The sequence below is a fragment of the Leucoraja erinacea genome, chromosome 8 (genome assembly GCF_028641065.1).
Source record: "Leucoraja erinacea ecotype New England chromosome 8, Leri_hhj_1, whole genome shotgun sequence".
NCBI classification, from domain to species: domain Eukaryota; kingdom Metazoa; phylum Chordata; class Chondrichthyes; order Rajiformes; family Rajidae; genus Leucoraja; species Leucoraja erinaceus.
The window spans coordinates 44,076,394-44,088,701 of NC_073384.1; the positions used below are offsets into that span (position 1 = coordinate 44,076,394).

The 12,308-nt window shown below is 45.2% G+C and overlaps 1 protein-coding gene across 1 annotated transcript in view; it reads left to right on the forward strand.

The window, feature by feature from the left end:
- The first annotated feature begins 396 nt into the window (after positions 1–396).
- The window catches only part of LOC129699632 (potassium channel subfamily K member 12-like), a 50,003-nt gene continuing 38,091 nt past the window's right edge, over positions 397–12,308 (forward strand). The window contains exon 1 of the mRNA XM_055639603.1: positions 397–1,046. Coding sequence (XP_055495578.1) covers positions 707–1,046 — 340 coding nt within the window. The 5' untranslated portion in view covers positions 397–706. The remainder of the gene's footprint in view (positions 1,047–12,308) is intronic.

The window sequence follows — 12,308 nt, forward strand, 5'->3', positions numbered from 1 at the left end:
GCTCCGTCCATGGTGCTTAAGTGAAGGTTGATGTCGGCGTTAAGGACAGTGTCGCTTTCCCTGACTTGTCTCCCCCCACACACACACACACTCTCTCTTTCTCTCTCTCTTTCAGGTTAACCGCATTCCCAAAGGAAGTCGGCGCAGGAATCAGGAATGGCCTCACACAAGGAGAGAGAGGCAGCCTTCCGCATCCCTACAACGTGTCCCAGTCTCTTGCCCGGACCAGCCTTACTCTGATACTGGAAATATGACACCTCGTTAAAACAAGCTCTCAACGCTGTTTCCGCATTTGTGAGAACTGCCTGCAAGCAGAAAGGGGAAAAGAGAGAGAGAGGGGGGTGGGGGGAGGGAGGCAAGGAGGGAAGGAGAGAGGATTAAGAGATCTATAAATCAACCTGACTCAGACGGTGATCTTTGGAAGGCATATGTTAATCGAAGATCTATCTGCCTTGATGTGGGATTCGCTAATGCAGGTACCCGGCATCTCACACACGGGGACTCGGAGCTGAGAGAAGATTGTTGGGGGATGTTGCGGCTGCAATTCTCCCATTGTCCCACCTGACCTAGCCTTGTGCAGCGGCGGAGGGAGAGGAGGGAGGGGGTCGGCTGGGAGCAGGGACCCCACGGAAAGTTTGGTGGATGAGTGTCGGGGCGCCGGCTGCTCCGCTGGCAGCGGGAGAGAGCTGGAGCAGCGGATCGCCGGATGATGGGCAGCGGCGGAGCCCGGGGCTGCGCTGTGCTCCACCTCAACGAGGACAACGGGCGCTTGGTGCTGCTCGCCCTGCTCATCGTGGCTTACCTGCTGTGCGGCGCCGCCGTGTTCTCGGCCATCGAGCGGCCGGCCGAGCTGGAGGCGAGGAGCAGGTGGAACCGCACGCTGCGCAACTTCGCCGACAAGTTCGACATCGCCGGCGGCGAGCTGAGCGCCTTCCTGCGGGACTACGAGGTGGCCGTCGCGGCGGGCATCCACTCCGACAGCCTGAGACCCAGGTGGGACTTCACCGGAGCCTTTTACTTCGTGGGCACCGTGGTGTCCACCATCGGTAAGGAACTCCCTCCCAGCCCCGAGAGAGGGTGAGTGAGCGGGGTCGGGGTACGGACGGGGTGGGTATGGGGGGGCTGAGGGAGATTGTCTGGGTCTGACGGTACTGGAGAAACTCAGCGGGTGCAGCAGCATCTGTGGAGCGAAGGAAATAGGCGACGTTTCGGGCCGAAACCCTTCTTCAGACTGGGTCTGAGACTGAGATGAGGGTGAGTGCATCAAGGAGTCGCTAGTTTCACCGCGGGCCTACAATGGGTTAAATCATGATCGCGAGTTCCAGCCAGGAAAGTGTCTTGTGTGAACTTTCCAGTGTTTACGTCAACTTGCCGAGGAGGAATATTAGCGGCATTTAAACGCTTGAGTGGACAGCATCTGACGCCCTTCCCTTGAGAAAGGAAGGCTGTCGGCGAGGGTTTTTTTAGGACTTTAAAGAGGTTTTGATTGAATGGATGCAGATTCCCCCCATTTGTGGGAAAGAATATTAATAGGGATTGTCAGCAGGCTCACCAAGAAATCCAAAAGGGAATTGAATGGAAACTCCTTGACCGTAGGAGCGATGAGAATGTGGAGCAGGGTGGAACAAATTCACCGAAGGAGAAGCTGTAAAAAGCATATTAGAGTGGTGGAGATGAAGGAGCTTCTAACTGGGGAAAAGCACAACATGCTGGAGTAACTGCGGTCAGGCAGCATCTCCGGAGAACACGGATATGCGACATTTCGGGTCGGGACCCTTCTTCAAAGTGATTGCAAGGGTTGGGGCGGAAGATACAAGATACAAGATACATTTAATTGTCAAGAAAGCTAGAAGAGCGAGTTTCTAACTGATTTGGATGAAGAAGGGTGGGAGGTGATTCCCATTTGGCTCAGATATGGTGAATCTGTGGAATTCTTTGCCACAGAGGGATGTGGAGGCAAGTCAAGGCAGGGATAGTTAAATACTTGATTAGTGCTCGTGTCAGGGGTTATGGGGAGAAGACAGGAGAATGGGGTTAGGAGGGAGAGAGAGATTGAGTTACGCAGTAGACTTGATGGGCCGAATGGTCTAATTCTGCTCCAATCACTTATATCAGCAGAGACTAGTTGGGCCGAATGGCCTGTTTCTGTGCCTTGCTTCCTCTGTAACTCAGTTCAGGCAGTTTGGGGATTCTGTGTTTATTTATGGTGGTGGACCTCACCTTTGCATATGTCAGTGCTTTTGAATCTATTTACTAGGAGTATGGCATGCAGAATCTTTCAGCATATGTGGTGAACCGTTCAGATGGATGTGAGTAGTTATGTGGGCAACATCGAACTCGCTCACGGCTCATATCTGCTGTCCATGGAAAATAATAAAGTGAATGGAATACCACCAAGTGTTTCATTCAGATTTGTTGCTTAGGTATTGTGTGTAGAAGTGGGCTCCAGTTTGTGGAGTACTACCACTAGGAGCAGCAGAAAGTGAAACCTGGACCTTGGGGTCTTTGATACTCAAACTAAGCTGAGACCAGCTTTCTACGTGGCTCTAGAATGGAGAAAGGATTATAAACCAAATCACTGGGGCATGGCGAGAGTGTAGAGATAAAGTAGAGAGAAAGGTATGAATATAAGAAATCTTGTCAATATTGTTAAGATATTGCCTATTATTACCTATTATACTATTATCTATTGTATCAGCTGGTTGAGCTGTTGCCGTACAGTGGCGAAGAACTGGTTTTGATCCTTACCGCAGGTGCCTTCTGTGTGGCTTTGCACCATCTCCCTGTGACTGCATGTGTCTCCTCCGGGTGCTACAATCTCCTTTCACATCCCAAAGAGATTTGTAGGTTAATTGGCCTCTGTAAATTGCCCCCAGTATGTAGTGCGTAAACGCAAAAGTCAGATAACATGGAAGTAGTGTAAATGGGTGATCAGTGGTCGGCGTGGGCTGTAGGGCCAGTTTCCAAGCTGTATCTTTCAATCAATCAATCAATAATAGGAAGGGATAGTGAGAATTAATTAGAAGGTAAAGCTAGAGGTTATAATAATTGAAAGACAACGGTAAAGGTTTTGTATCTGAATGTCAGTAGCAATTAAAATAAAAGAGATGATAGATTGCAAATAGACATCAATTAATATGTCAGGGCAATATAGCTGAGCAATCTTAGCAAACAGCAATATAGCCCAGGGAGCAAGGAAAAGGTGGAGGATTGGTTCCGTGAATTAATGACTGACAGCGCAATGTAGAGAGATGGCTGCGTTCAGGAGAGCAGACATTTGAAGTAGTTTGGGTGGAGCTGGAAACAAATAAATGGAAGAACATTAACAGAAGAAACTAGGAACCAAATGATGTCACCTGAGCACACAGCCTGATCTGCCATTCAATATGATCATGGCTGATCTGCCCCAGGTCTCAATTCAGATTCAGATTAGATGCCAAATACGTCAGGGTGCATTGATATTCTTTGTTCTCATGAAGCGCATCAAGTAAATAATTTACATACAATATTGATAAATACAACAATGAATGCCATGACAAGTGCAAAGCAGCAGAATGGTGCAAAGATTGTAGTGCAATCTGAAATACTGTAAACCGTTACAATTACAGACCTCTATGTAATAATCTCAGTTACAGTGGTGATGGTTGGCAGGCAGTGCGCAGCACAGTGCTGGGCAGCGGAAAGGCTGCTGCAAGGAGAGAGAGAGAGAGCAGTAAAATAAGAGAATTGCATTGGGCACAGGTTTGTGGTGCTGCCACAATGTGAGGTCCTAGGTGTTGGGTGCAGATGTACCTGTGCCACCCTAGGTCACCTAGGCATAGGTCAGCCATGATTGAATGGCAGAGTAGACTTGATGGGCCGAATGGCCTAATGCTGCTTCTATCACTTATGAACCTGGTAATGGCGCGAGGCTCCCTTTGCACTATCCCTCACTCTTCCACCGTTTGCCCAATTAGCTGGTACCATATGGGAGCAGAGAGAGTGAGCAGCATGAAGGCGGTGTGAGTCCTGTGCACCACATGTGGGGCCAGAGGCTCTGTAACCTCAGTCAACTATATTTTTTCATCTTGCTGACGTTAAGGGCTAGGTTGTTGCTCTGACGTCATGACACAAGATTTGCAATCTCTTTCCTCAACTCCATGTCATCTTTGTTCTTGATTCGGCCAATGATAGTGGTGTCATGGACGAACTTGAAGATTGAGCTGCCGTTGTATTCGGCGGCACATGAGTGTACAGGGAGTAGAGCAAGGGGCTGACCACACAACCGTGAGGAGCAGCAGTACTTCGTGTCAGGTGGAGCAAATGTTATGACCAATTCTTGATGAAATTGGTGGCAACTGAGGTCTACTCATTCAGGCTGTATGAAATGGTCTTGAACATGTTCTGATCAATTGACGTAAGGTACTTCTGATGTAGGCCCTCAGCTTCCTTGGAACACTACTATATTATTCTTCTCATTGGTATCTCATGCTTCAATCTGCATGTAAGCTGGCAGGAACAGCCCTGACAGATGATCAGACTGGCTGAAATGACACCAAGGATGGAGCAATAGGCATTGTTGATGGTGGTGTAATGGTGATCAAGTATGTTAACACCCCGCTTGGGCCAGGAGACATGTTGATGGTATTTAGAGTTTAGAGATACAGCGTGAAACAGGCCTTTCGGCCCACGGAGTCCGCACAGATCAGCGATCACCCCGCACACTAACACTACCCAACACACCAGGGACAATATACGTTCTTTTCCACGAAAAAATATTAACTTGATTTAAGCCACCGGCAATCATGAAACAGGGTTTGTCATCTCAAGAGAAATGACAGCGGAGTATAATTTGTACAATACTATCTTGACATTGGCTTGGGGTGGTATGAAGACAACTGACCTGGTGGTAGAGGTGATGAATTCCCAAAATGGATAAAAGGGATAATATTTTATCAACTAGTCATTTCAGGAAAGGGGATCAAAATTGAGCGAAGACCATCATATTAATGCAACACAAAGCAAAATGTAGATGCTGTCGCCTTTCCCCTTGCCTGATTGGATTCTGTACAATCAATACAATAAATGGAGAAACTCTCAAGCTGTAAAGCAGTGTCCGGTGAGTCGGGGGTGAGCCATGTTTTAGTGAAACGAAAAACTCAGCAGTCCATGATATCCTTCTGAAACTGCTGCCTTGCTCTCAGCTCTTCAAGCTTATTTTCATTATTGAACATTAGCTAGAAGTATGTTGGGGAGGAGGGAACAAAATCCTTGTGATTTCAGCCGCATCTGACTTTAGACTTTAGATTTTAGATTCAGAGATACTGTGTGGTCTTTCACCCACTGTCCGCACCGTCCAGCGATCACCCCATACACTAGCACTATCCTACACAATGGGGATAATTTACAATTTACAGAAGTCAATTGATCTACAAACCTGCATGACTTTGTAGTCTGGGAAGAAACCAGAGCACCCAGAGAAAAACAGGGAGAACGTACAAACTCCATACAGCTAGCACCTGTAGGCAGGATTGAACCCGGGTCTCTGGGGCTGTAAAGCAGCAACTCTACCACTGCACCACCGTGACACCCTAAAGGAGCCCCTTCCCCCAACCCCACTCCGACCACCGTGCTTACTTGTTTTGTTTGCACTCTGCAAAGATCAGTTGGGCAAAGGTAGCATAGAAGAGGAATTATTGGAGTGCCTTTAAGATAATAACAGAGAGCAAGCTATACTCGACCTGGTATCATGTAATGAAATGGGATTAATTAAAGATTTGATCATGAAGGCACCCACAGTGATCATCTATGATTGAATTTCATGTTAAATTTGATTGAGGAAAGGATGGGTCCAAGACTAATAACTAAAGTAACAGCAATTACGATGACATGAAAGCAGGACTAGCTGAAATGTATGAGCAAATGAGGGGAAGGGATTGGTCAGTCGAGGTGCAGGGGAAAATATTTAAGGGGGTCTTCCAGAATATGCACATTAAATGCATAACAACAGGAAGGGAAAATTAATGATTAATTCAAAAAGTTAAAGATAATATCAAACTGAAAGATAAAGGTAGGTGCAGGTCCGAAGATTGGATGGATTGTAAAAAATGGAGTGAAACAAAGGTTGTCCTGGGTAAAGCCAGTCAGAAGTATAAAACTGATTGGTGATGTTTCTGCAGTTATTTAAAAAAATAATGAACATAGTGAGCATTGGGCCTGGAGAGACCGAGTGGGGAACGTGTTATTGAAAACGGGGAGTTGGTATTTTTCACCATTTTTCAATAGAGAGGATGCCAATTAACAATGACACTTAAGAAATTGTTTTAACTTGTGAATTGAGAGAGTGGGAAGAATTCAGGAAAATTACAATCATCAAAGAAGTGGCACCGAATGGATCTGTGGATTGACAAGTCTCTGGGTTCTATTGGATAGAGAGATAATTTTGTGTTAGTTTTAGTTTTCCAAGATTCATCAGATTCCAGGAAAGTGCCATTGGATTGGACAATAATACTTGGAGTTTGGTGTACTGTATTGAACTGCTTATTTACAGAAGGAGGTTAATGCATTGGAAGCAGGCCAGTGCAAAGATCATGCTCTAGTATCTTTGGTCCAGTGTAGGTTCACTAAACTAATACCTGTACCAGGAATGGGTGGGTTATCTTCTGATTGAACAGGCTAGATATGTACCCGCTGGAGTTATATGGGAGTTTATTGAAATGTGTAATATTCTGAAGTGTCATTATACGGTGGAACTGGAGAGGGTGTTTTCTATTGTAGGTGAATCTAGAACACAATATGCTGGAGTAATTCAACAGGTCAGGCAGCTTCTCTGGAGAACATGGATAGGTGACGTTTCGGATCGAGACACTACTTCTGACTAATCAGTTAATAGATCAGATAATAGATCAGACTGATCAATATTAGATACGCAGAGATGGAGAAAATGTTTCCAACTGTGGGAGAGTCTAGGACCAGAGGGTACAGCCTCAGAATAAAATTATGTACCTTTAGAAAGGAGATGAGGAGGAATTTCCTTAGTCAGATGGTGGCGAATCTGTGGAGTTCATTGCCACAGATGGCTGAAGAGATCGTCTTTGGGTATTTTTAAAGCAGGGATTGATAGGTTTTTGATTAGTAAGGCTGTCAAAAGGTTAACAGATATTGCCACAAACTCTGACTGAATCAACAATAACACTTATTCCAAAAAGAGATAGGATCTTGAAGACTCTGGCTCGAATAAAGCACTGATTTTAAACACTGATCAGAAGATACTAGCTAAAATCGTAGCTCACAGATTAAGTTTAGTGATCCACAAGTTAATACATCCCGATCAATCAGGCTTTATTTCGAAACGCTATTCATTCTATAATCTGAGACCTTTGTTTAATATAATATATTCAAATAGAATATTAAATGAAGATTTAGCAGTCATTTCGCTAGACGCTGCAAAAGCATTTGATCAGGTGGAATGCCCCTATCTTTATTCTGTGATGGAAAAATTTCAACTTGGTGAAAACTTCTGTTCATGGGTGAAACTCCTATATACAAGCCCAGCAGCTAGAATATTGACAAACCAAATGTTGTCACCCAAGTTTCATTTATCCAATGACTGGTGTACCATGACACCCAGGTCTCGTTGCATCTCCCCTCTTCCTAATCGGCCACCATTGGCATTTGATTACTATCAATATCCAAGGGGCAAAGTGAGAAACTGCGGGAGTGATTTTTCACACCAAAAATAACAATCAAAAGAAATAGTAGGAAAAGACATGTAAAATAAAGAAACATCAAAAACACCACAAATGTACGCAAATTGTCAGGCATGGTCAAAAGCCACTGCTTACCAATGATCGTTTTAACACACTTTGAAGATGGACATTGGGGGCCTGTCTATCTTGCAACGGCAGGGTGCTTCCAGACTCCCCTATTCTGGCAACAGAGAAGGCTGACTCTCCCCCTGCCTATGCACCTCATGATTTTTATAAACTATACGGTCACCCCTCAGCTTTGTTTATTCCAGGGAAAACAGTCCTAATTTATCCAATCTCTCCTTCAATCCCTCCAATCGAGCCTATTCAGAGATTTAAAAAACCATTTCCTGTACTAAAATTAACCGAAAGTGCACCGGGAGCCAGTGGAGGGAGGCCACAATTGGTCATAAATCGGTGGCCTTTTAAAATTCCCTGTTTCAGGCGAGCACAGCAGTGCTAAACCAACTGGAGACGAGCCTGTGAAGAACAAGCAACTTGAACTTGCTGCGATACAGTAATCCAGCCTAGAATGTAATAAAGGGAGGATTACTGTCTCAAAATGCTGCCGCTCGAGAATGATGTTCATATTGATTCCTTAGGTAAAAAGAAGCTGGACTTAACCACCGCGCCTATTTGGCGATCTAATGTAAAGTCACTGTGACCCCACTTTTGTAGAAAAGGAAAAGTTCAGCAATTGTTGGCTTCACGTAGCCTTGACATGGATGGGAGGGAAATGGTTCATTCTATTACATATTTATGACAACAGGGCACTTGTAAAATCACCTCTGTCTTGTTTTTCATTAGAATGCCCATCCCCTGAGTTTAGGGCCAACCACTTTAATGTCTTTCAAGACAAGACAGAAGCGTAATTTACAGAATAAGGCATCTTCCCCCCTCATGCGGCAATGAAAGCTGGGTATCATCTGGCACCAATCTATGGAAGGAGATGCCATTTTCTAAGGATGGACCAGCAGGAATAGGTACATCACGAGAAAATACAGGGGATCCAGAATCGAACCCTGTGGAAGCCCCATATGAAAGGGGAGCGGAAGAGGATTCAAATCAGAAGCAAGGCAGAGGCTCAGTGTTCTGCCCGCCAGATAGGACCTGGAACTAGGAGTAGGCCATTCCGCCCAGATGCCCACTAACTGCGTAGCCAGATCATTGTGATTTGGTCCACCGTATCAAAGGCAGCAGACAATTCCAGGACAAGAACCACCACATCCCCTGAATCCACTATCTTTAGGAGGATATCTAAAAAACCCTTAGCAACGCATGAGAGAATTGCCTGTGCGTGCTTTCTGAATCCAGAGAATTCCACAGATCTCCGAATATCTGGGTTAATTTTTTTTTTTCATCTCCATTCTAAATGGCCTAACCCATATTTTAAATAAAAGGCAATTTGGAGATGGGTCCCTAAAAACATCAGGAACAGATTGATCCAGGCCAGGTTTCTAGCATCGTCCAATCCCTTACCAATGTTTAAAACTCAATAACAACTCCCTCATCCTTCTAAATTCCAGAGTATACAAGCCCAGCCGCTCCATTCTATCAACATAACACAATCTCGAGGGTAATAAGGCTTAGGCAATAAATGCAGGCCACTAGTAGATAGAGGCATATGGTATGCTTGCTTAAGTATAAAAGTCAAGAAGTCATGATGCAATTTTATAGGACTTTGGTAAGGGACCGAAACAGAAGGGTCAGAGGCAGGTGCTGAAATGTGAGCCCTTAAGGAAACAACCTTATCAACAAAAAAGTGCAGGAAGTCATTACACATTTCAGGTGAAGCTTCCAGACAGACAGGCTGCGGGGCATTTAGAACAGAGTCAATGATTTCAAATAGCACACGTAGGGGGAGACCTTTTAGAAGTATAAGAAAATTATGAGAAGCATAGATAGGGTAGACAGTCAGAATATTTTTCCCAGTATGGAAAAAAAAATACTAAAGGGCATAGCTTTAAGGAGAGAGTGGCAAAGTTTAAAAGAGATGTGCGAGGTAAGTTTTTTATACAGAGGATGGTGTGTGCTTGAAACGCGCTACCTGGGGCTGTGGTTGAAGCAGATATGTTAGTGGTACTTGAAAGACATTTGGATAAGCATATGGGTATGCAGGGAATGGCGGAATATGGGTTTTGTCCAGCTAGATAAGTGATGGTCTTGGCACCATTTTCAGCACAGACATAGAGGTCTGAAGAGCCTGCTCTTGTGCTGTACTATTCTCTGTTCTATGCCAGTGACACCCACATCCTGAAACATAATTAGAAACAAACATGGAAATTTAACACCAGGAATCTTAAATATGGTAAGTCCTTGTTCCTAAAAACAAAGAGAAGCTCTAGATTCAATCTCTTTGTTAAGTTTGGTGATCACATGCACGGTGATGCTCAGGGATATCACATTCATCATTTGTGCACCTGGTAAAGGGGGGGAAAAGTTCGATGGATTCCGATTAACTCAAAGTGACTCCACTTAGAAAGTGAACATGCACGGCAACATCTTACACCATCGCCATCCTCCAGGCCAGGAAGTCACTCGAATGCCTTATGTACTGAAGTGTTTTGCAAATAATCAGGACTTAAGTGCAAAAAAATGATGAATGGGTATTTGGATAGGGCTGGAGAAGCCAATGGAGCCACCCCAATGAAGCAGCAGCTTTAGATGAGTTGAGGTGAAAGTGGAAGGAGAGTGGTGGATAGGAGAGTTCAGGCCCAATATACTTAATGTATCCCGGGGTTACTGCTGCACAACCACTGTACAACTGGTTTTGGATGGAGAGCTGTGTAAAGAAAGTGCAGAAACATGGAACTGCAGATGCTGGTTTACCAAGGAAAGGCACAAAATGCTGGAGTAGCTCAGTGGGTCAGGCAGCATCCCTGAAGAACATGGATAGGTGGCGTTTCGGGTGGGGACCTTCTTCAGACTGATCGTAAAGAAACTGCATGCCTCTGTATTCTCTCTTCTCTTTTTCCCTTCTTCTCGAGTCAGGTCTGGAGTTGAGCATTTCATTTTTTACCTTTGAGAATTCAAAGCCATATACAGATTTTTAATGTTGTTTAACTAATCTGTCCCATGGAGTACGACAATTCAAAAACTAATGCCTGGTGCCATGGAGATACTGAATGAAATTTAGATTCCTTGCTGTTTATTAGCGATATTGCTTGTGGATGTTGCCATGGTAATATTTCCTTAAATCTCTCCCTTGCTGGTATTAAATAACATGAACTGTTCACGGAGCTGAAAAATGACCATTCAACTCGTACTTAGATACTGTTAGTGGGAGTCGTATATACAGAAAATAGTCATTAGATTGCCGTGAAGAACAGTCCTCATGGCATCTGAAGCACAACGTGTGCAAACCTCCAGCAGCAATGTATCAATGGGTATCGCAGCAGAAAACACATTTCTCCCCTCTCTTCCCTCTTATATTGCATCACGGACAATATAAGTTCATAAGTCATAGGAGCAGAATTAGGCCATTTGGCCCATCAAGTCTACTCTGCCATTCAATCATGGCTGATCTATCTTTCCTTCTCAATTCCATTCTCCTGTCTTCTCCCCATAACCCCTGACACCTGTACTAATGAATAATCGGTCAATCTCCGCCTTAAATGTATCCATTGACTTGCCCTCCATAGCCGTCTGTCGCAATGAAGTCCACAGATTCATCACACTCTGACTAAAGAGATTCCTCCTCTCCTCCATTCTAAATGTACACTGTGGAATTATGAAAGACAGCTTATTCTAAAAGAGCCATACGCCTTAAAGTTGACCCACTGGAATAGATTTGAAATGCCGTCCTGATTCCTGGCCCATTAACGGCAGCAGAAGACCATATTAAAAATATCTGGAGCATGCCTCACCCCAGTGGAATAGGGTAACTTTAGCAGCTCCGCTGGCACAAACTGATGTCCATTTATTGTCGCTGATTTAGAATTGTGAAACTGTGAACAAATCTTCACTTTAAGCTGCAATGGTTCACGTTCATTCACCAGCTCCTTGTCAAGGGCAGCTAGTGATGGCCAATAAATGCCAGCATGGCCGGATATGGCCACTAATCTTGGAAATAAATCTGAAAAGAAAATACACGGACTAACACAATAGGCAAACATAGCTGACACTAAGTGGCAAACATAGATGCCACTTAGCAAAATTCATTCTGCTGAATACACCACACGCCCTATATTTTGTGGAGCGGCCGACTTTTAGATCTCTTCCCTGTACAGGGACCCGACCTTTCCCTGTCGGGTCTCCGTTGCCGTTGGGGCCTAGCACCGTGGAGCGGCCTCCAACTGGAACGACAGCTCAAGTCACGGAGCCTGCATAGCTGCGGACCTACCATCGTAGAGCTGGCCAGCTTCGGAGCGTAGAGAGCTGCGGTGGCGCGCTGCTGCGACCCGACTCCGGTGGATGGTGACACCGGGAGCTCGCGGGTCCCCGGTGGGAGACCGCTTTGCGGGGCACTGGCAACGGCGACTTCTCCCGCTCGATTTGCGGGGTTGAGAGTGACCTGACCTGGAGCGGGGCATTACATCGCCCGGCGCGGCTTAAAGTCGCCGTGGGACTTGCTAGCGCCCG